At 43.5% G+C, this 23,806-nt stretch overlaps 1 protein-coding gene, 1 long non-coding RNA gene and 1 other non-coding gene across 5 annotated transcripts in view; 2 read left to right on the top strand and 1 right to left on the bottom strand.

Moving 5' to 3' along the window:
• Positions 1–19,469, top strand: part of KPNA4 (karyopherin subunit alpha 4) — a 19,966-nt gene extending 497 nt beyond the window's left edge. Inside the window, exons 1-17 of one of the 3 annotated variants that reach the window (XM_041405931.1) lie at positions 1,818–1,836; positions 6,925–6,969; positions 7,623–7,712; positions 7,800–7,829; positions 7,909–7,961; positions 8,634–8,729; positions 8,831–8,916; positions 10,576–10,662; positions 11,308–11,477; positions 11,569–11,613; positions 12,466–12,597; positions 12,770–12,898; positions 14,268–14,372; positions 14,972–15,043; positions 15,633–15,795; positions 16,494–16,588; positions 17,546–19,469. In XM_041405931.1, the coding sequence (XP_041261865.1) occupies positions 6,928–6,969; positions 7,623–7,712; positions 7,800–7,829; positions 7,909–7,961; positions 8,634–8,729; positions 8,831–8,916; positions 10,576–10,662; positions 11,308–11,477; positions 11,569–11,613; positions 12,466–12,597; positions 12,770–12,898; positions 14,268–14,372; positions 14,972–15,043; positions 15,633–15,795; positions 16,494–16,588; positions 17,546–17,644 (1,494 nt within the window). In that variant the 5' untranslated portion in view covers positions 1,818–1,836; positions 6,925–6,927 and the 3' untranslated portion in view covers positions 17,645–19,469. Of the gene's footprint in view, positions 1–1,817; positions 1,837–6,924; positions 6,970–7,622; positions 7,713–7,799; positions 7,830–7,908; positions 7,962–8,633; positions 8,730–8,830; positions 8,917–10,575; positions 10,663–11,307; positions 11,478–11,568; positions 11,614–12,465; positions 12,598–12,769; positions 12,899–14,267; positions 14,373–14,971; positions 15,044–15,632; positions 15,796–16,493; positions 16,589–17,545 lie in introns of those variants that run through there. The other 2 variants (XM_041405930.1, XM_041405932.1) reach the window with 2 other exon arrangements.
• On the top strand, positions 13,218–13,502 carry LOC121336721. The gene has a single exon (XR_005952808.1).
• Positions 18,301–20,963, bottom strand: LOC121336606. Its single transcript, XR_005952789.1, has 2 exons — positions 20,286–20,963; positions 18,301–19,843 (listed from the first exon to the last, which is right to left on the bottom strand). It is a non-coding gene; the product is annotated as an uncharacterized LOC121336606 (long non-coding RNA).
• Positions 20,964–23,806: the final 2,843 nt, after the last annotated feature.

Raw genomic sequence — 23,806 nt, 5'->3', positions numbered from 1 at the left:
GGCCCCTCGGGCCCGGCCGCGGCTCCTCCCGGGCGGCTGCGCCCGCCGGGGCTCGGCCCGGCCCTGCTCCGGCGTGGGCTCGCCGGAATCGCTGCCGGAACAATCTCTCCGAGCAGCCCCTAAAAGCCTGAGTCAGGATTAGGGCCCGCTTGGGTGTTGCTGCTGCGTGTCTCCAGGATACCTAACGCAATAAAGAACGCCCTGACTTTCATAGCAAGATTTTTTTTTCTTTAAAAAAAAACCCCACGTTTTTTCTCTCTCTTTTTATTTACTTATTTTTTAAATATTTCTCTTTTCGCCTCAGATGCTCGGCCCGGCCCTGCTCCGGCGTGGGCTCGCCGGAATCGCTGCCGGAACAATCTCTCCGAGCAGCCCCTAAAAGCCTGAGTCAGGATTAGGGCCCGCTTGGGTGTTGCTGCTGCGTGTCTCCAGGATACCTAACGCAATAAAGAACGCCCTGACTTTCATAGCAAGATTTTTTTTTCTTTAAAAAAAAACCCCACGTTTTTTCTCTCTCTCTCTCTTTATATATATATATATATTTTTAAATATTTCTGTTTTCGGCTCAGCTAGTTGAGAAGCAAATCTGGCTTGTAGCACAGAGGCCCTGAACTTTTTGCTGGCTCAATTGTTTGAGCTGTGAGGGTGCTTCCCAAACACAGCAGGATACATAATTAACTCGGGGTTTCCTTAGGAAATGGTCAAATTTTAAAACTAAGTATCAATCCTCACCTTTAAACACTCGGCCGGGAGTGCTTTTGGAGGTTAAAATTGCCTGTTCGGGGTTCTGGATAAGGATTTTGGTGTTCTCATGGCTGCTTTTTACTAGCCTTAAAATGTCCCTTGTGTTTTCCATGATATTCCAGTCTTATATATGAAGGCATTACAATGTTTCAAAAGTAAAAACTCGTTTATGTTCCCTGTTATGTTATGTTAATTTCAACATCAGCTGAGTTTCCCAGAAGTTTGTAACACCTGGCTTTTTAACCTGTCCAGTTAGATTGATAAAACAGTTTATTACTCAGTTATGTCCAAACTTTTGGCAAAAATATTGGGAGTGGGAGTAATTAATTGCTCTGTTTGCTAGCAGGGTTGTGAGGTAACCCCCTTGCCTTAGTTACTAATTTATTTTTATATAAATTTTGTTACCACTGAATAGGCAGTGATAGGAGGGCATCTTTAGGACTGCACACAGAACGTGCCCTTAGAGTGAAAAATGGGATTCATGAGTAGACACAGGCTGGAATTCAGGTGCTTTGGTGCAGCATTTTAAGGGAAAAGGGCTGAAGCAGGGAAGGTTGAAGATGGACACGCAGGTAACACCACGTGGGAGTGTGTCAGAAGGCAGGCAAGCTCTTCAATCATTTTTTTTTTATTTGCTGCAGCACTGAAATGCCTTTTTCCACAGCCCAAACCCACTGCTGGGCCGTGTTAAATTTTAGAGAGTGACATTTATCCAGCAAATCCTGGAGCACATGCCTGCTCCCTAAAATAACCACGGTGCAGGGCTATTTTTCATACAATAGCTCAGGCTTCTGGCTGTCCCTGCTGCTCATTAACTGCTTACACATCACACTGGGCACCAGGCTGGGGGAATTGCTGGTGCCCACTCCCTGCCAAGCTCCAAAATCCAGCTTGCAGGGCTGCTTGGGCACAAAGTTGTGTATTTATTTGGCAGAGGAAGCCAACATTTGATCTTTATCTCCTTCACTCCTCCCCCTTTTTATCTGCGCCGAAATTCTCGTTGGCCCTGGGTTGTTTTTGCAAAACCATCATTTTTTTAAAACTTTCCATGACAGTTTACCCCTGGAGAAATGAGAGAGCACCCTCATTTTGGTGAGTTCCAAATGGAGAGATATCTAGAGGTTGTGAAAGGTTGCCATGTTGTCAATTGCAAACTTCCTAAAAATGTTATCTCTTAATTCCATGTGCTCAGATCAGTCCATTGACAGTTTCAGTTCCTGTCACATTGTCCTTGCCTTCCAGGTTTTACATATTCACAGGAAGTTCTTGTATTTCTGACCAAAATCAGGGAATTTCCTACATTTTATCCCTTAAATTACCAAACATTTATTCACCTTTTTGGATACTCTAGTTATTTGATTTCTTTCCCTCAATATCCTTCTAAAAACACAAATTCTGGCCTGGAAAAAAGAGGAGAAAAAAAGAAAAGAAGCCCCAACACAAGCACCTGTTTTACATAAGATGTTTGACAAAATTCCTTCATATGCTGAAGTCTTGGGTAAACATTTCCTGCACGGGCACGTTGTAATTGCTGCCATGTGTTTGGAGATGACAGATTGCTGGTGACACTGGGAATTGAGGGATTCACTGGGACCAGAAATCTCCAAGAATTCCTTGTCCTGTCCCTGGTTTCTGCTCCTGCCCAAAGGAATACACGGTGTAATGAAGTTTTTAATAGTGGGAGAGCAGTAATTTGGAGCTGAGGCAGCATCTCTGGGGGGAATGGAAGATTTCTGGTCAGTGCTTGCCACATGTTTTTTAGGGTCTTCAAGATTTTAGAGATTTGAGGGGAAAATAGAATTGGTTCAGCACAAAGAGGAGCTTTAAAAACTGCAGAAGTTTTTAACCTCCAGCCCCAAAGTCTGACTTGAAGAAGGGCTTATCTGGACTCTGATATTAAATTATGCAAATACTGATCCATTAGGGAGCTGGGTAAGGTGACTTTTTTCATCTTGTCTTCAGTGAGGAACAGGTTTTACTTGGGCTGGTTTTTTTTTCCCTTGGATGAGAAAGGCTGAGCTGGTTTTTACTGGTTGTTGTGGGGAAGGCTGTGCTGACACCCACCCAGCCTTGGTTTTTAATGGTAATACCACAGGTCCTGGAATTAAATACCAGATCTTCACTATACAGAGGCCACAGAAGTGCAAATTGATCATTGTGGCTGTGCTAGGGTTTGTGAGCAAATTGAGTTTAAATAATGCCTTTTTAGCCCTGCATTTAGGGGTCTTGATTTGGGTGGGTTTGCAGAGTTTTTGCTGTTTTATTTGCTTCATTTTCTTTCACCTGGTGATTGAACATTTCATTTTCTCTTGGTGATTGTTGCCTGCTGCAGCATTGCAATCTGACTGACATTTAGAGCTTTTTTTTGAAATGAAATAAAAAATATTTCCTGCATTTTATTTCTCTGGAAATCTTGGAGCAATCTGCTGAATCTTTTCTCCCCTGCCTCACCTGTGTTGCTGGGCAGGAGATTAAGGATTGCTTGAACAGTGCCAGCACAGGAGAGGTGTTAAATAGAGATTTCTGCTCTGCAATTGAGAGATGCATGAAGGGAAATGATGATAATTCTGTGATGCAGAGCACTTCAATACTAATTTTGGAGCAGCCATTGCATCAAGATGCTTGAAGATCAGTAACATGTCAGGATTTTGAGAGTGGCCAGCATCACTCACTGGACTTTAAAAATACCAATATTTTTTGAGAACACCAAGGAAGCTCCAGGGGAGTGAGGGAAAGGTGGTGGTGTGAGATATATTGAATATTGCAGGTACTTTGAAGCTTTTCAACCCTTTCTGTATCCCACACAAAATAGTCTGCTTGGGATTAAATATGGAAGAACTGAAGGAGAGCAGGAATTTCACTCAGTGAGATAAAAATAGGTTCCTTTAAGCTGACTTGGAGTTCTGTGGTGAAGCTCATCCATCTTGTCACTTTGAAATGATACTGAGATACTTGTTTAAGGCATTTTCTCTGCCATGCACAGCCTCTCCAGGAAAAATGGGCCTGGTGGCACATGTAATGTCATATTGATTTTTATTTTTTGATCTGGAACTCAGACTCCCATTTTCATTCTGAAGTTGCTGAGATGTGACTTCTGGGAGTATCTTGGGTTGGCTTTATGATCCCAAAGCGTTTTTATCAGTGGTCTTGAGAGCAGATTTCATTGCTCCACTTTGGAATTGAGATAGGATTTGTATAGGAGGGGATAATGGATGGAGGAGGGCCTGAATCACTGACTGAAACTGAGGAAAAATAGTCTGTTTTCACATGTCTATTCCCTGTGGGGTGTGGTTTGTTTTTATTTGGAATCCCAGACCACACTGGTGCTGGTAGCAACTTCCTGGGAAGGAAGGAAGGAAGGATGGCACAAGCAGCTCATTTTTTACTTACAATAACTGTTGACTTTGCAGTTCCCCAACAGAAACAATGTGCCCTTGGAAACCATTCCCTGGGATGAGAGCAGCAGCCAAAGTTCTACAGTTACTCCTGTGCTCTCAGACCTCCCTGCTGGAGGTGTAGAAATGGAGTGGGACATTTTATAACAGCAAAAAAACACCCACCCAGCCAGGAGTGAGCACGGGCTGAGTTCCTGATCTCTTCAGGGAAGGGATCCCGTTCCAGGATCCCATTCCAGGTGTTTAGGAAGGGCTGGTGCATCCCAGCTGCTCAAAAACCCCCAGAATGTCCCAGGATCCTGCAGGCATCGCTGCCACGAGATTTTAATGATAAGCTGAAGGGCTCAGTCATGAGTAATGGTCAGAAATAGCCCTTATGATAAATCTGAAGCTAAATATAATTGAAAAAAGGAGGATGGAGGGGTGGCCATCGCAGGCCGACAGAAATAGATCGGATCATTTGATTTTTGGTGTGGCAAGTGACAAACAGGATCCAGTGCCTGAGAGAGCCACGTGAATTCCTGACAGAGTGGGGCATGTTTTTCAACTGGAGCCCTTCCCAGGCCTCTCTGAGCTCAGCTGTAAAGCCCTTTCTGGTCAGAGTGGTTTCCTGTGGTGCTGGGAGCTGATTCAGACAGCTCAGATCTCGCCCAGAACAGAAGGAATCATTGCCCACGTGCCAGGACACCGCCATCCCTCATCTCTGCCCTTTGAGCTGCTCTCCAAAAGCTGCACAAGTCAATCTTGGCTCTGCCTGGCATTTTGCTTTCTCCAGACTCTTCCATCTCTAGCTGGGGTGGTGGCACTGGGAAATCCCGTGGCAGAGCTGACTTCAGTTCTCATTTGTTGTGCTCTTCCTCCTCCTCAGAGGATGAGCAGTGCCAGGTTGACCTGTAACTATTCTGTCAACAGACTCTGTTTACACAGAGAGTGATTTTAGTGGAGCCAGGCTTTGGTAAATCGTGCTTCAGAGTGACTTCACTGGTGGCTTGTCTTTCATGTGAAGGCTTTTGTGATTCCAGGGTGTGCAGGCAGGAATTCGGGCAAGGCCTGACAGCCTGTGGCAGGAGGGAGAACATTCTTCTTGTCCCAGCACAGATCCTTTAAAGTCTGATCAGCTGCAGATAGGATTTTTTAAGTAAAGAATTTTCTAAATGACACATCTGAGGTTTTTTGTTGTAATGTTTTTTTGATCCCACTCTCTCTGTGTCAGCAGCAGCTTTGCTGTCACCCCTGGGGTCTGGGGAGAGCCACCCCTCTCCCAGGGCAGCTTTTGGGTGGGAATGTTGATTTTGCTGGCCTGTGCTTTGGGAAGGTGTTAAAAGTCCTGTGAGATCATCAGGGGCGTGGTACAGTTCTGCAATCTGATTATCAGAGGCTTTCCTCACATTATTTTATCTTGGATGTGCCGGATCAGTGGAGTTTGGAGAAGCTCCACTGAGCATTTGAGAGCAGCAGCTTGGAGTACCTAAAGCACCTTTGCAAAGCCTGGAAGTGCTGGGTGGGATCCAGCAGCGGATCAGTTTTCCTGGAGCTCAGAGAAACATCCCTGGAGTGATTCCTGCCTTCCCTCTGCTCCTCAGAGCTGCATCCTGGGGGATCCCAGACTGTGGGATATCAGCACATCCCTGAGGATCTCACAGGACTTTTAACACCTTCCCAAAACAAGGCAGCAAAATCAGCATCCCATCCAAAAGCTCCCTTTAGGGTGGGAATGCTGATTTTGGGAGAGGGATGGACCAGACCCCAGGGTGACACTGCTGCCCACAGGAAAGCTGCTGCTGACACAGAGACAATTGAGTGGGACCAAAACAAATATTACAAAAAAAAAAAAAAAGCCTCAGCTCCTCTGTTCTGGCTCTGCCAGGTTGCTGCAGCTGCTCCTGGCACTTTGCCTTTTCCAGAGCAGGAATCTCACTGGGGGAGGTTGGATTTGCCCTCAGCCCCTGCAGAGTTCTGCCCCCAAAGCAGCAGGGCACCCTCCCTGCTTTGCCACTTTTTCCTATCCTTAACCTTTTCCTTTGGGAAGCTGCGGTGCCATGCTCAACTGAAATTTGATCTGATGAACTGCACCTTCTTTTTGATAAGAATAATGAAGAAAAATGCTTTGAAAATGAGGTTTTAATGCTTATCTTCAGATCTCCTCACTGTTCAGGAGGTTCCTTTGCCTTCTGTCCTGTGCTTGGGGACTTCCAGCTTTCCCTGGGCTGGTCACAAGAAAAATGGAATTGTTTGGAATTTTGCTGTTCTCATTTGCTGTGGAGTTCAAAGATAAAATCACTCCAGACTGGTTTATTTCTGTTTTCACTGCAGTAGCACAAGCAGCAATAAACCAATGTATGTATATTTACAATTGATGTTTTTCCCTGAATGCTGTCAATGGCAGCTGTAGAGAAAGTGACAAAAAATTGCTTTTAGAATGTCAAAGGTTCTAATTTATAAATAACAGCTCTGGAGCTCAGCTTTGCTTGCAGGGTCTCTTAATTTGTGCTTCTTTATAAAGTTATTTTGCTGTTAGATTTTCCATTTTGCCTTTTGAAAAATATGGTTTTATTCCTAATTCCTTTTTTCCTCAACATGAAGTCTTAGGAGAATGTTTTAGTATGAAATAACAGAAATATTATAGTTATTTCCATTTCCTGTAGGATCTCTACTTTTATAATGAAAATTAAACCCTGTGTGTAAAAGTTCTGTTTAAAGTGCATGAACTGAAATAGTTGTACAAGAACTTTTTAAATTGTTCTTAATTCAGATTATAATTTTTTTTTATCTTTATTCTTTCCAGACTATGAGAAGACAAAGAAATGAAGTTGTCGTGGAGTTGAGAAAGGTGAGATGACCCAGAGTTTTTATTCTTTTATTTTGTAAAATTATTCTCACCAAGTGGGATTTGACTTTATTGTCACTGTGATAAAATAAAAGAGATTTCATCAAAGACTCAAAAGTTCTGAAATTATGGGAATTCCACAACTTTTGTCCTGAAAACCAGGAGTTTATTTGTAACCTAATTTAAGAAACTCCTTCTTGCACTTCCAGAGGTTTTTAAAGGTTTGGTTTTCCTTTGAAAATCAGCTGTTCCTGCTCATCTGCAGGCAGAACATTATTTCCTTACAATTAAGTGTGGAAGAGTGTGAAGGTAAAACTGGAATTGTTGGAAAAAAGGAATCACAACTGGAATTATTTTTCTTCTGAGCTGAACAGAAAACCCCTGGGAATTGGTGTGTCCTGTTGGAAATGATGAGAAATAAGCTGGAATGTTGATGGGTTTGTGCACATCAAGCTTCCAGCACAAGTTGGATGCAGGATTTCTTAGGAAGAATTCCCAAAATGTGCTTCTCTGTGCAGTCCTTTTCAATCTTTTTTTGAAAATTTAAGTGTCAAGTGTATTTATGATTGTTTGAAACAAAAGCTTCTCTTCCCTTCTTAACACCCCACCTCCCTAAATCCAAGTTTTAAAGTTATTCCATCATTTTTCTCTCTAAGAACAAAAGAGATGAGCATCTCCTAAAGAGAAGGAATGTTCCCCATGAAGATATCTGTGAGGATTCTGATATAGATGGGGACTTCAGAGTGGTAAGAATTAACTTGCAATAGTTTCTTTCTTTTGCATCCTTAAAAGACTTTTGAAATTTCTAACTTCTTCTTGTCTCTGTTTTCTAGCAAAACACTTCTTTGGAGGCAATAGTACAGGTAAAAACTATTACATTGTTTGAATATTCTTCGTGGTATGATGACAGATGTGTGAAAAATGTAATTTCTCTTATTTTAGAATGCTTCAAGTGACAACCAGGGTATTCAGCTAAGTGCTGTGCAGGCAGCAAGGTAAGAACACACTTTGCTCAAATATCCTGATTTTATTCTCATTTTACCATGCTTTTAATGTCAGAAAATGTGTTCTAGCTTAACTGAAATTGTAATAATGAAGATATTTTTGAAAGGAAAATAGAACTTTAAAGAAATCAGAATACACATAGTGTGGATTTCCTTTACATGGAAATACCTGGATTTATCTTGATGCTTCTCACAGGGTAAAACACACTTTAAAGGACTATAAAATCTTTGGCTTGAAGTGTAGAAAGAGCTGAGTGTCTCCCTTTGGAGGAGTTGGAGCTGAATAATTCATCTTTTATTTTTCTGGCTGGTGATAAACTTCCAGAGGGGAGAGAGCATGGAATGAAATGGCCAATGGATATAATGGCTTTGTTTTTCCAGTGGCTCAGTAATTTCACTTTGGGGGATTATTTTCACTTAAAGAGGAGGAGCAAATCCTGTGGGAGGAGGAGAGAAACCCTTGGGAAGGAATTGCCAGCCCAGCAGGAGCAGTTTGGTCATTGGGGCTCCATTGGAGATTCCCAAACTCAGAGGAAGCCTTTACTGACCTGTCCAGTGGCAGCACTGATCCCTTTTTGAGGGGATAGTTGGATTAAACATCTCCCTGCTCCTTTGCAGGCAGGATTTGTCTGTAATTTGGGTTTTTTGTCCATTTTCCTGCAGGAAGCTGCTGTCCAGTGACCGCAATCCACCCATTGACGACCTAATAAAATCAGGAATATTACCTATCTTAGTGCACTGTCTTGAAAGAGATGACAAGTGAGTACTGCCAAAACTCCAAATATTGCAGCAGTTCTTGCTGTTCAGCTGGTGTGCCTCTGATCTGAGTGCTGACAACTGTGCTTTATCTTTGTCTGCAGTCCTTCCTTACAGTTTGAGGCTGCGTGGGCTCTGACAAACATTGCCTCTGGAACCTCGGAGCAAACCCAGGCTGTAGTTCAATCCAGTGAGTCCTGCAGGGGGGATCTGCTCCATCCACACCTGGGATTTGCTTGGGATCAGGTTGGCCATCAAGGCCCTGAAGGAGCTGCTGCCAGGTTTACCTCACACACCTGGTTTTGGCTTCATTTCCTCAGGGTTTAAACCCACTTGGGTTTCCTAATGGTGAGCTGGAAACTCAAAATATCTTTGCAGGGTTGATACCTGCTGGCTTCCAGTTTTCAAACCTGAAAAAAATCACCAAAAAACTTGGGGAAAAAACCAAACAACCCCTTTGAAAAGCTTCCTGTTGTGCAGAGGGGAGAATATTCATAGACCAGAGGGTGCCTGACACTGAACTCTTCCAAAATTAAGTTGAATTACAAAACCTGTCCTTTCTATTTTGGGGCATCTGAAACGTGGGAAGGAATTGTTGTTGGAATCCGAGCTACCAGGCAAAGCAAACTTTGTTCTGGGCTCCAGGCATGTCCTGAAGCAGAGCTTCTGTTGCTAAATCAGAACTAAGTGGGCAGGGTTTTTAACTGAGTGAACAAACCAGAGCTTCCTGAAGAATCAAACATACAGTGAAATGAGTTTTTCCTAAAATTTAAGGAAAAAATACACAAAAATTATGTTGGCTGCGAGATCAGTTGCTTCTATTTTTGCAAACTTGGTGTTAAGAGCCTGTGAACTTTGATATAATTTGATTTTCACTCTTACAGGATGTGCCTTTGGTAATACTTTTATCTTTTTCTTCATCCTCTTCCTTTCCTAGTTGCAACCTGAGTTTTCTTTGGGAAATCTAATTAATAGATAATCTATCCCACCCCTGATCTAGAACACTTTAAATCTAATTTATCAGTGGATTAAGTACATTTTCAGTGATTTCTGTAGGTCTGTATTGCACTCTGTTAGTCAGTTTAATAGCTGTGACATACAAAATTATGATTTATTTCAATTTAAATGATGCTTTTTTGTAATTTTTCCAGGAGAAATTGTTAATCTGCTTGCTGCAGATGTTTTTTCTCCTTGCATACAGACACTGTAAATACCTCAAATTAGCAGGAAATAAGAATCCTGCTGATTAGTTGTTTCTCTAGTAAACACATGGTTTACATTAAAAAAAAAAAAACTAAAAATTCCAAATTTCTCTTGAAGTTTATGAAATAAATGGGTTCCTTACAGACTGGGCTATTATGTAAGCAAGCACCTCGGTGCTGGGGGAGAATAAAACAGGATCAATCATGTAAATGTGGATTTCTTTCCTGCCCTCTGCCTCCATTCCCACTCCTTAATTCCCACTCCATTCCTGATTATTCTCCAGTTGCTTCTTGGAGTGCCTGAGTTTGGTCTCTGCTCTTCCTTTGCACTTGGGGCTGGTGCATAACTTAGCAGAGAATTTCTGAATTCAATAAATGGAACTAAATTTGGATCCTGACAAGCTTCAGTAAACTTGAGACTCGCAAACAAATTAAATGTCAGGGGTTTAATATTCTCAAGTGCAGGCTCTGTAAGAATATGCAGCAAAGGAAGAATCATTGCAGTGTTTTATTTTAGTATCACCTGGGAAATTAGTGCAGCTTTGGCCAGTTCTTATCAGGAGAAAAATGTCTCCTGTGAGAGTGAATTCTGTGCATTATTTGCATTTTTAACCATTTCTCTCCTGGGTTCTTTTTGTACCTTTCAGATGCTGTGCCGCTTTTCCTGAGGCTGCTGCATTCACCTCATCAAAATGTTTGTGAGCAAGCAGTGTGGGCTTTAGGAAATATCATAGGTGGGTCTTCCTCCTGCCACCACCACCCTCTGGGGGTGTTTGATTATTATTATTATTATTATTATTATTATTATTATTATTATTATTATTATTATTATTATTACTACTGCCACCACCATCCCCTGGGGATGTTTTGTTACTACTCCTACCACCACCACCCTCTGGGGATGTTTTATTATTGTTGTTATTATTTATTATTATTATTGTTGTTGTTGTTGCTCCTGCCACCACCACCACCCTCTGGGGATGTTTTATTATTGTTTGGAAATTTTGTCAAGGAATCTTCAGGAATATGTTGGGCTCTCACTGTTCTTGGTGGGCTGGTGTTGTCTGCCACTCCTTTCCCTTACCCACCACCATCAATCTGGAAATGATGGGCTGTTTTCTGGTGAAATCTCTAAATCATGGGATGGGTGTTTTCTGGTAAAATCTGTAAATGATGGGATGGATGGTTTTTGTTAAAATTTCTAAATGATTGGGTGTTTCCTATTAAAATCTGTAAATGGTGAGCTGTTTTCTAGTAAAATCTGTAAATGATGGGATGGATGTTTTCTGATAAAATCTGTAAATGCTGGGCTGTTTTCTGTTAAAATCTGTCACCAACGGGCTGTTTTCTGTTCAAACCCCCCTGATTGTGTCCCACAGGTGATGGACCCCAGTGTAGAGATTATGTCATTAGTCTTGGAGTCGTGAAGCCCCTGCTGTCCTTCATCAGCCCCTCCATCCCCATCACCTTCCTCAGGAACGTCACCTGGGTCATGGTCAACCTGTGCCGCCACAAAGACCCCCCTCCACCGATGGAGACCATCCAGGAGGTGATGGATGGGCTGGCTCTGCAGGGGCTGGGCTGCAGCTGGGGTTTGCCTGCTGCCAAAATAACCCTCAGGTGTTTCTTTCCCCCCTCAGATCCTGCCAGCGCTCTGCGTTTTAATTCACCACACGGATGTAAATGTGAGTGAGCCCTCCTAAAGGCACTTCCAGCTTGTGCTTTTTCAGATGAAATATAAAATAAAATGAAAATCTGTCATGTTCCCTTTGGTTAGGGCAAGATTCTTTGGGATCTATTAACTGCTTCTTTTAAAATGATGTTATTTTTAAATAGTGATGGTTTTTTCTCTGATACTTCTGTCTTTGCAAGTGTTTATTTGCATGTACTTTCCCTGCACTTACAACTGAAACTGCTTTCTATTTTTATTTCTGTGAGCATTCATTCACAGAGAAATACAGGAATTTTTTTTGCCTAGCATTTTAATTTGTAATGAAAATCAGTGTGAATGAAAGAAAAATCAGTGTCTGCTGCACATGTCAAATGTCAGGGTTAGATGTAACTTCTGAGGTGTTAAATATGAAATTGTTTTTTAAAAGTGAGGTAAATGAGCAAAATTTCATTGAAATTATGGAATGAGTCATCTTTTTGTCTGAACATAAATCAGAATTTAAGATTAATTCTTGCTTCCTAAAGAAGTTGTAGCTGGGTTGATGGCAACATTGCTCTGCAAAAAATATGTCTGTATTAACTTTACCATTCCTATGGTAATTATGTGATTTAATTTCTTGTCTCTAAGGAGGTGAAATTAAGTTTATTTGAATTTTGGAAATTCCTGTATTGGTGAGCCAGTCAAGAGCTGTGAGCTGAAACAACACTCACTCAATATTTTTGCCAGTTATCAGTTGAAATGCTCACATTTCCTGCTGCTTAAACTGACTTTTCTGCACATGAATGCACACACACATTAATTGAAATTAATTGTCAATGTATCTGTAATTGTACATGATTTTGGAGCCGTTGTTTTGTCCTGTCAGATATTGGTAGATACAGTCTGGGCACTCTCCTATCTCACGGATGCTGGCAACGAGCAGATCCAGATGGTGATAGACTCTGGAATTGTCCCTCACCTGGTTCCTCTCCTCAGCCACCAGGAAGTCAAAGTCCAGGTGAGTTTGGATCACACAGAGAAGTGACCCCAAAATGTGCCATTGCACAAAATGCTTCCTTCTTGTAGCTCACACTGAAATGTAACAAATATTATTTTCCTGTGTGCTGCAGCATTTGCATGAAACCTTTTGTTTGCTGAAGCTGTTTTGAAAGGAAATGTTTTGTTTTCAGACGGCTGCGCTGAGAGCTGTGGGCAACATCGTCACTGGCACCGACGAGCAGACACAGGTGGTTCTCAACTGTGAAGCTCTCTCACATTTCCCAGCACTTCTGACACATCCCAAAGAAAAAATTAATAAGGTGAGCAGCGCCAGGGATTTTACCTGATGGAGAACTTTTCTATTTGAGCTGGGGCTCCACGTTGTGTGGTGTCATAAAGATGTGAGTAATCGACTCCTTCCACCGGTTTGTGGCAAATTTCAGCAAACACTGATGGTTTTTTTCTGGAAATTAATATCCATAGGGAAGTCTCTCAGGAGCTGCAGACTTGTGCTTGACAGGAATATCAATGTTTGTAGGAAATCAAAGCTTTCTCTTATAAATCTGGCTGTTGACTTGTGTAGGAGTTCTCAATTCTCAATACATGAAATGTCACCTTAATTAATTAACCTGACTCTCTCAGAAGTGATGACACAGAGATAATTGGGTGTGTTTGGGTGGAGTGTGTGTGAGAAGGGGAACTGAGGCAGAGCCTGGGTGGGGGTTGTGTGTGTAGGGTGTGTGGGGGGCTCTCGTGGGGGCACTGATGGCAGTGCTGAGCCAGGAGTGCATCTGAGGCGTGTTGGGCACCTCGGGGCCCCTCTGCAACACTGCCTGTGATTAAAGCCCCAAAAAAGCCCACCAGGAGAGCCCCAGGCAGCCCAAATGTCTCCAGGGTCACCAGTGATCCTGTGATCTGATCTCAGAGAGTCAGGGATGAACGCTGCTGAAGCTTCTTTCGAAATTCTCAGCTAAAAAGTTCTCATTCAGGGAGGCTGAGAAGGGAACTGAATGCTGGAGGATTTCTAGGAAGGGAGAAATCTATCAGCTGTAGGACTTTAACAGGCTGATACTCTGAATGTACTAAAATTGTATTGAAAACTGTTGCTTCTTGATTAAAGTTTAGATTCCCACTCTAAAAGGGAGCTGAGGGCCCTGAATTTAACTCAGGGAGGGGCTGCTGAGGGAGAGATCTGCTCTTGCTTGCCTGGGAGTAGAGTCCTGGGCTTGTGGACAGAACGAGCATAAAGAGTCAAACTTCAGAGTATTGTTAAAAGTCAAGTGTTTAATTCAAAGTGCTGTGTTTTCCTGAAGCTAAGAAGAGCCCTTAGGAAGGAGGTAAAGAACTGTCATGTCTGGAATACAGGATTCTGCCAGGAAATCAGCTGAGACCTGCTAATTGGCAGTGCTGGAAGTGATCAGAAGTGCTCATTTGGCATTATCTCTCTCCAAATAATTTCTCCTTTTAATTTGAAGTATTTGGTTGAAGCTGGTAATAACGGTGAAAGGCTGGGGAGTCTTGTGGAGTCTCCTGAGGTGAGATTGTCCCTTTGGTTTGTCTCAGCAAGAATTCAGCTCTGCACAATCCAGCTGATGGAATGCTTGGTTGTGTTCGAGGTTGCCCAGTTGCAGTGGACAGAAATGATGTAAAATCCTTCTGTGAATTAATTCCTGATGTTCTATTTTGCAGGAAGCAGTGTGGTTCCTATCTAACATCACTGCAGGAAACCAGCAGCAAGTTCAGGCAGTAATAGATGCAAACCTTGTTCCAATGATAATCCATCTTCTAGATAAGGTCAGATCCCAAGGATTGGTGGTGGGCTTCAAATCCTGCATTCCTTTCTTGGGTGCCTTTTAAAAGTGACTTCCCAAACCACTCTGTGCTGCCAAGGATCTGCTGTGGCAGAAGGAAGGAACAGCTAAAAGCATGTGGGAATTATTTAAGGGAAAAGACAAATAACCCAGAGCTGGTCACAAATTGCTCTGTTAATTGATCTGTGAGAAAAGATTGGAGACTTTTCCATGTAATCCCAGCCCTGAGCTGCTGCAGCAGCCCCAGCTGCAGCATGTGCAGGGCTTTATCACAGCTTTATCAGCCTGGGCTCAGCTGGCCTGCAGGATGTGACAGCTGCTGATAAGGGCTGGCAGAGTGCAGGGCTGCAGCTCTTCTTTGCCTTGGTGTAAACAAAGTTCCCTTCCCTGGCAGATCAATTGCAGAGCTGGTTGGAGGGAGGGATGAACACAGAGAGAATCAAAGAGGATTTATTTGTTACCTCACTCTAAACTGCTACAGTGGCACCTTGCAGAGGGGACTGTAACAAATGCAGCTTTTGTGGGAATCCTGCCTGGCACCAAGCCTGGAATGAGTGTTTCTGTCTCTGCTTGTGCTTCCAGGGGGATTTTGGGACTCAGAAAGAAGCTGCTTGGGCAATAAGCAACTTAACAATCAGTGGGAGAAAAGACCAGGTGAGTCCAGCTTTGGGAAAACTTCCATGTCCTGCCTTGGGAGGTGCTGGGGCTATGGGTGTCTGTTCAGTAACTTGCCCTTCTCCTCGTGGGATTTAAGTGACCTCCCCTTGTTTTGGGGTGCCCTGAGGTCAGAGCATCCCTGGGGTTTGTTGGAAGCTCTGTTGGGATGAGTGACTTCAGTCAGGCTCTGATGGGATCCTCAAGCATTCCACATTTCTTTTTACCTTTTTTCCCACACCATGAGGATGTGATCATTAAAAGGACAAATGAGTAGGACACACAAGTCCCTTGTAAGGCCAGAGTAAGAGATTTGTGACAGGGTTGGGGTGGTGCTGTCACTCTTCAAAGGTGAGGGTAAAACTCCTTATCTGACGCTGAAAAATTCACAGTATTTGCTCCTTGGGTGTTGTAAACCTCAAATCTATTTGTAATTTACTACCCAAAATGTGCCAAAAAGGGGTTCCTGAGGTGGCCACTGCAGAGTGCTCTGGGCTGGTGGTGACTGTGACTCTTTGGGTTTGCTGGGATGTGTTTGCCTGTGCTGCTGCCACGTTCCTGCTGTGACTCTTGGCTTTTCCCTCCTCAGGTGGCTTACTTAATTCAACAAAATGTAATTCCTCCCTTTTGCAATTTGCTGACAGTAAAAGATGCACAAGTTGTGCAAGTGGTTCTGGATGGACTAAGTAATATATTAAAAATGGCTGAAGAGGAAGCAGAAACCATAGCCAATCTTATAGAAGAGTGTGGAGGTAGGAGGAGCAAGATTTTGACAACTTTTCCAGGGATTGCTGCTTTGGCATCCTGCTTGTGTTGGGTTTATTGTTGGCACAGATATTTTAAGCAAACCTGTTTTAAAGCACCCTTTTCATGCCTGTCAGGTGAATATCCACAGCTTTTCCTAAGCTCATGATCAAATAAAATGTGGAGGAGCAGGATAATGGCAGTAAAGTTCATTAGGTGCTAATTTTGTAACAGTCTCCATATTGGACAAATCAGTCTAATTAACAGAAACTAAATTAGTCAGTGTGGGGGTGATGTGCTTACCTTAATCATGCACAAGTCACGTCCAGGTGAACTTGGAAAAAATAATTCTACATACAGTGGTTGTACACATGTAATAACTTTAATTTCCTCGTGGTTTTGAGACTTTCTCCATTCTTTGTGGTTTAAGTTGACTGAAACTTTTCAGGGATGAAAGAACAGTGATAGTAAATTTGGGCACAGGTAAAAAACTGGGATGTGTTAACATGGAATAGAATAATCCTTAAAATACCAAATCTATGCACTGAACTTCTGTGTTTAGGTGTATAAAATGTATATAAATATGCCAGGTGGGTTTAACAGCATTTTATTCATAACTCTATTCCCAATGTATTTTTTAATTTCTTTGTTGGAAGTGGTTTGGCCTGACTTTGGTGTTCTGAGATCTCTTGTGTGTTGGTTGCAGGCCTGGAGAAAATTGAACAGCTACAAAACCATGAAAATGAAGACATCTACAAACTGGCTTATGAGATCATTGACCAGTTCTTCTCCTCAGATGATGTGAGTGTGCAGCTCCCTGCAGTGGGCTCACTGTTTTCATTTGCAAACCTGCTGCAGGAGAAGGGCACCAGGGCTGGGCTCAGGGGGGAATTTGAGCCCTCGTGTGAACCTCCTGCACCTCCTGCCTTTGCTATGATGAAGCATCTAAAGAAGATCTGATGCCTAATTTAAGCCTCATCTCTAGGGATTAAAATCCCAGGCTGTGAATAGTTCCCTTAACTCTCAGCTGGCATTTCCCATTTGATAAGCTCCCTGCTGACTGCAGGGCTGAGGCTGCTGCTTAAGAAACAAAGCAGTTGGAATATCTGAACAATTCCAGGGGTGGAATGTGCTGATCAGGAGCGTTGCTCCCATTTCAGCCATGGAACAGGAACCAAAGGCAGGGTGATGTGTGTGCACTTCCAGTCAGGAAGCTCACTGCTGGAGGGGAAGGGCAGCCTGTGCCATGCAGGGAGGGCTTCCTGCTGCCTTGAGCACTGCAGGAGTGGTCGGGTTCAGCTGCATTCAGGGCCTGCTTTCACTTGGAAGCTTATTTTGTGCTGGATTTCACTTTGCTGTGAGCAGCAGCATCCAAGTCTTGTCTAGCAACTCAACTTTGGCATTTACGGCCGGACTTGGAATTGAATCCAGTGTCAGTTTGGGCTTAGTCCTTCCTTGGCTTAGTGGTGCTGGTCCTCTCCTGGGAACTGGGACAGTTTCTGAGACTGCCAGAAGGATTTCCAGGAGAGAAGGTTGTGTCACCAAGAGGGTTTGGGGTGCCATGTAGCCCTCCCTGACAAATACAAACTAAAACATTTGGGTTTAAATCACTTCATTTTAGTGCTCTCACTAAACTGGGGGAGGGATGGCAGGACTGGGTGAGAGGAGGTGAAGGGAGAGCTGCTTTTGGGATTGTCCAGCTGCTGTGTAGGAAGGTTTTGTTGTGTCCCTGCTCACGATGTCCCCGTTGCATTCCAGATTGATGAAGATCCAAGCCTTGTTCCAGAAGCAATCCAAGGCGGAACGTTTGGTTTCAATTCATCTGCCAACGTACCAGCAGAAGGGTTCCAGTTTTAGAGTGGTATTTTGGAAGTTTAGGTACAATGCAGCACTGAATAAAAAAAAAAAAAAGGTTTGATCCATCAATCTTGGCTCATGGGATCCGCTGCTGCATTAAATCGGGAAAGTAAATGTGAAGATTTCATTTGGAATCACAGAAAAGCCCAAATGAAGTCGAGATGGCGAGTGGGTGCGAGTGAGAATGAGTGGCAAAATGTAATGACAAACTTCACACCGAATGCTTCTTTAGATTGTTCAAAGAAAAAGGGCTACAGGTCACAGATCTTCAGTGCCTGAGAAGGAACACCGAGCTCCCGGAGCAGCGGGGGGACGCAGTACTCTCATCATCAGCCTCGTAAGCATCAGAGAACAGGGCGCCCACAGCAGGGAGAGGAGCCCAGGCCTTGCTCTGCAGCCCCGTGTGAATGGCCAGCGTGGAGTGAGTGTCTGCAGCCGCTGCCCCGGGCCAGCCCGCGCCGGCCCGGGCCCTGCCGTGCGAGAGGAGAGTGCCTGTGATGTGTCTGTGAGCGTGCGAGCCTGAGTCGCCTCCAGGGGCTGAGAAACCGAAAATCATCCAATGAGTTCACAAGTGTTGACTTACACTGGACACACCCAGACCGGTTTAGCAGCAGACTCTGGTTTACTCCTGCAGCCTGTGTTTTCCTCTTTTTTTGTTTTATTTTATTTTAATTTTTCCCCTCTTCTTTTTTTCTTTCAGTTCTTTTAAATTTCTTTTTCCTGTTACGGCTTCTTAGTTGTTTGTAAAGTCAGAATTTCAGGAAGGCTTCCCTGTGCATTTGCACCAGATGAATGTTTGATGTTATGAAAAGCTTTTCCATATCATCAAAACTAATTTGTAGATTTTTGCATGGAAAAACAAGCAAACAAAAAAAAAAAAAAACCAAACATCCATTTCCCTTCAGACTAGACTGTGTTGCAGTACACAAGTTGCCATAATAGTAGAAAGCAGTAAAAATGTGGTAATAAAACCTCATCCTTTTCATTTTCAAAGATAACATGAAGACCCTTGCATGTGGTAATCTCCAGCATAGTTCATTTTTAGATTTCGTTGAGTCCTGTAACCAAAATGTTTCTGTTGTGGTAGGATACCGTGCTGTGTTTCAATGTTACTTGTTTTCAAACTTTGTTTTCTATGAAAATGATATGGAAACGTCTAAAAATGAAATTTGGTGCATATGTACTGCTGAATAAAGAGCGAAAAAAAGAGGTGTGAATAGATGTACAAATCAAGTCATGGTTTGAACACCTTTAATATGCCTAATCCAATTGTTTTAGACTCTTTTTATCTTAGATGTAGGCAGCCATGAACAATCTATTTTGAGCCACTTTAGAGAGAAAAAAAAAAAAAAAACCTTTGTATTTTTAAAACTTGCACAAAAAGGATGCAAGTGTTTTTATAATTGGAGGAATGCCTCAGTTTTGAGGTGGTGCACACTAAATTCAAGGTGATGTTACAAATTTGTACAAACTGAACTCTTGATAAGGTGGCTCATTGTAGGAAATGCTGTGCCTTCCCCTTTGAGCACAAGTGTTGCATGAACAACAGTTTGCTATAATAAAACATCCCAGGTTAGCCACCATTAGCATCTATATCTACCTTGTGTTTTCAAATCAGCTGGTAATTCTGAAACACTGTAGAATGGATAAAGATTATTTTGTGATCATAACTCTTTGTTGGACTAGAGTATTTTTGCAGCATTCCTTGTCATCAGAAACATGGTTAAAAGTTTAAAACTAGAAGCAGCGGAAAACTAGCTTGTGAATTTATCCAAGTAGAGTGCAGGCTAGGCTGTCTTGGGGAAATAAACATTAAAACTTGCAACTCTGCTGCTCTGCCTGTTTCTTTATAGAATATTCACCTTTTTTTTCAGCAGGAAACACAGAGGTTATTTGAAAAAAGTGACTTTTAAAGGCTCTGGGTTGAGGTTTTTACCTGTTAAATGGTTGTGTGTTGCAGGCTGGAAGCGTGGAGTTATTTTGCTGTAAATGTTAATAACAATTTTATTTCAGTTTTACTTAATTACCTCTGTATATTCACTGAATGGATCAGGGCTGTTTTCATGGAAAATGCAGGGAAATGAAATCCTTGTTATGGAAGTTGCAATGTTCTAAGGAAGATTTAACCAGTAAATCATCATTTTCACCCTCAGACACCTTTGTGGGGGATGCTCCGTAGAAAATTGCTGTTTTACAAACCTTTCTTGTTGGGGTGAGAGGAGAACAGGTACTTGTGGCAACTTCTGCTTTCCTAAAAACAAAATACCCCCAAAGCTCTGTATTTAATGCCCAAAAAATTGCTTTTTTTGGGCACTTCCTGGGTATAACACAACTCCAGAAAATTCCCTTGAGCTGGTGCTGTTCCAGCCTTTTCCCTTTGTGGTGGATTTGGGGCTTTGGGGTGAGTTTTTAACGGGGAAATTCTCTTCCCTTGCTTCACAGCAGCTCCCGTCAGCTTCCCCAAAATCCGGGAATGTGGAATATTCCAGGATATCCACAGGGTGGCACAGCCGAGCTGGGGAGCGGACCCGGAGCCGCTGTGTGCCATGACTTTTCTCCCAAAATTTGCATTTTGAGGTGGTGCCGTTGATTCCATTGTGGGGGATTTGTAGGGGAATCTCGGGATACCAATTTTACAAACCTTTCTTGTTGGGGTGAGAGGAGAACAGGTACTTGTGGCAACTTCTGCTTTCCTAAAAACAAAATACCCCCAAAGCTCTGTATTTAATGCCCAAAAAATTGCTTTTTTTGGGCACTTCCTGGGTATAACACAACTCCAGAAAATTCCCTTGAGCTGGTGCTGTTCCAGCCTTTTCCCTTTGTGGTGGATTTGGGGCTTTGGGGTGAGTTTTTAACGGGGAAATTCTCTTCCCTTGCTTCACAGCAGCTCCCGTCAGCTTCCCCAAAATCCGGGAATGTGGAATATTCCAGGATATCCACAGGGTGGCACAGCCGAGCTGGGGAGCGGACCCGGAGCCGCTGTGTGCCATGACTTTTCTCCCAAAATTTGCATTTTGAGGTGGTGCCGTTGATTCCATTGTGGGGGATTTGTACGGGAATCTCGGGATACCAACAAATAATTTTGGGAATTGCCTCTGGGAATACTGATCAATGTTTGGGTGTTGTATCTATATTAATATATGTATTTTAAGATATCCTGTACTTTGGAGTAGAAAATTACCTTTTAATCCGATTTTAGGATAGCAAATAGAAAAATATTTACAATATTAAAAGGACAAAAATTAATCCACAAATCAGCTGTGCTGGGTGGGAATTTTTATTTTAATGAAAAAAATTTTATTTTAATGAAAAAAAAAACAATTAGCTGCCTGGCAACTTCTGCTTTCCTAAAAACAAAATACCCCCAAAGCTCTGTATTTAATGCCCAAAAAATTGCTTTTTTTGGGCACTTCCTGGGTATAACACAACTCCAGAAAATTCCCTTGAGCTGGTGCTGTTCCAGCCTTTTCCCTTTGTGGTGGATTTGGGGCTTTGGGGTGAGTTTTTAACGGGGAAATTCTCTTCCCTTGCTTCACAGCAGCTCCCGTCAGCTTCCCCAAAATCCGGGAATGTGGAATATTCCAGGATATCCACAGGGTGGCACAGCCGAGCTGGGGAGCGGACCCGGAGCCGCTGTGTGCCATGACTTTTCTCCCAAAATTTGCATTTTGAGGTGGTGCCGTTGATTCCATTGTGGGGGATTTGTAGGGGAATCTCGGGATACCAACAACAAATAATTTTGGGAATTGCCTCTGGGAATACTGATCAATGAGTTTGGGTGTTGTATCTATATTAATATGTTACATGTATTTTAAGATATCCTGTATTTCGGAGTAGAAAATTAATTTTTAACCCGATTTTAGGATAGCAAATAGAAAAATATTTACAATATTAAAAGGACAAAAATTAATCCACAAATCAGCTGTGCTGGGTGGGAATTTTTATTTTAATGAAAAAAAATTTATTTTAATGAAAAAAAACCAATTAGCTGCCCTGGAATTTTAGGATGTGGGAAGAAGAATGAGCTGGGAGGAAAGGGATTTCTTGAGAGAAGTTGATCCTTTCTCTGCTGGAAGTGGAATTATCCCTGGTTCTTTTCAGCATTCCCAGCTCATCCCATCTTCCTTCCCTGTAAGTTGTGAATTTCTGCTTTGGGAGTGGGACAGGCTGCTAAAAATCCTAATTTCTGCACAGAACAGTCAGATAATTAACAAACCAAAAGGATTTTGAGGCAAATGAATCCCTGGCAGAGTCACTCATAACCTCAGGATGTCTGCAGATTAAAAGTGAGACTTTTTGCCACTTTTAACTATAAATGTTTCCTCAGCTCTGCGTGTCACCAAACCCCGGCAGGAGAGCGGCTCCTGAGGCTGGAAGCAATTAGAGGAATTCTGCATCTGGATCGAATATTGGGAGAGGAAACTTAGTAGCTGCAAACGTGTCAAGTTTACAAACTCGCTCGGGGTAAGTTGTAGCTACTGCTGCAGTGAAACTCGGGGCACAGAAATCCTTGGCAAATTAACATTGCTGCTCTATCCACAGAAAGTGCCTGGGAGCTTCATTTCCAGCAAATAATTCCCATTTTTGCCAGTGGATCCATTAGAAATCCTGTATTTACCCTGCTGGTCTGCTGTGCCCCGAAGTTGAGGAAGACTTTTCTTAAGTTGTCATTAAAATGTCAATACTTTCAATTTTAAGTTTCTATAAAGCACTGAAAGCTGCTCTTACTGGAAAAGGACCAGTTTTGGGAAACTTTAAATGCCAGTCGTTGTTAAATGTGTTCCAGGAGTTTTGTGATTTGATGGAAAGGCAGGTGAAGGTCAGACCTCCTATCAGACCGTGGGTTTAATCACTGATTTAATTCCTGGAGTGCCACTTTGCACTTGAAATGCTGCTTCTGAACTCTCCATTTAAGTACATCAAATAGATGAAAACCAACAGTTGTTCTTACTCTCAGTATTGTGAATTACTGTCAAAAGCTCCCTTATTTTCTGCTCCTGTAGTTTTCCCCTTAGGGTTTTCCTGATGTGTTGGGTAATTTGTGATTAGAGCTTGAGGGTTTGAAACTTAATTCTAGCTGTTTCTCCGATATTTGTATCATGTTCTCTCCACAGTAGCTTTGAGACACGTTTAGGTAAGTTTGGAATGATGGTGCATTATTATTTACATCACAACATTAAATGAGTTTCATTTCTCTTTCAAATGCACTTGGTAACAACTGAGAGTGACTTCAGTGACCTGTAAATTAATAGAGAATAACGCAGAATATGAGAAAAGCCTTCACTGGGTGTTTCTCTGGGCCTGCCCACCCTCCCAGGGCGGAATTCCTTCCCCAAAATCCCACCCAGCCCTGCCCTGTGTCCTGGCACGACCTGAAACCCTCTCGGCTGCCAAGGCCGGTAAATGAGCTTCAAAGGAAAGACGAAATAATTTAAATTTCGGTGGCCAGCAGCTGGCACAAATTCCGTGTCTCCCGTTTTCCACCTTCAGGGTGAATTTTCCCGCGGGTTGTGGAGCGGGATCCCCTCCGCTCTTCCATCCCCTGAGCCCGCAGCGATTCCTGCCGCTGGCACCGAGAGCTCCGGCTCCATCCCGGTGAGCTCCGGCTCCATCCCGGTGAGCTCCGCCATCGCAGCGCCACAAACCGCGCTCCTGCCGGCCGAGGGAGAGAGCCGCGGGCCCGGCTCGGCCCCGCACTTGAAATCCGTCCGTCCCTTCCCCGTCCCTTCCCTCGGTTCCGTGGCTGCTCTCCCTCCCCGCCCTCCCTCGGCTCCATCCCCTCCTCAGCTCCGCCCGTTCCGCCCCCGCTCCCGCCATTGCCGTTCGAGGGCCGCGGCCGTTACCGAGCGGGGCGGCGAGAGCGGCTCCATCGCCGGCGGAGCTCCTCGGGAGAGGCTCTGTCGCCGAGCAAAGGAGCTCGGAGCGGCTCCATTGCCGGCGGAGCTCCCCGGGAACGGCTCCATCGCCGGCGGAGCTCCTCAGGAGAGGCTCCATCGCCGAGCAGAGGAGCTCGGAGCGGCTCCATCGCAGAACGGAGCTCCCCGGGAGGAGCCCGGAGCGGCTCCATCACGGGCGGAGCTCCCCGGGAACGGCTCCATCGCCGGCGGAGTTCCTCGGGAGAGGCTCTATCGCCGAGCGGAGGAGCTCGGAGCGGCTCCATCG

Source organism: Onychostruthus taczanowskii, unplaced genomic scaffold, assembly GCF_017590055.1.
Source record: "Onychostruthus taczanowskii isolate IOZ18803 unplaced genomic scaffold, ASM1759005v1 scaffold24, whole genome shotgun sequence".
Classification (NCBI taxonomy): domain Eukaryota; kingdom Metazoa; phylum Chordata; class Aves; order Passeriformes; family Passeridae; genus Onychostruthus; species Onychostruthus taczanowskii.
This window is presented reverse-complemented; position numbering and strand designations above follow the sequence as displayed.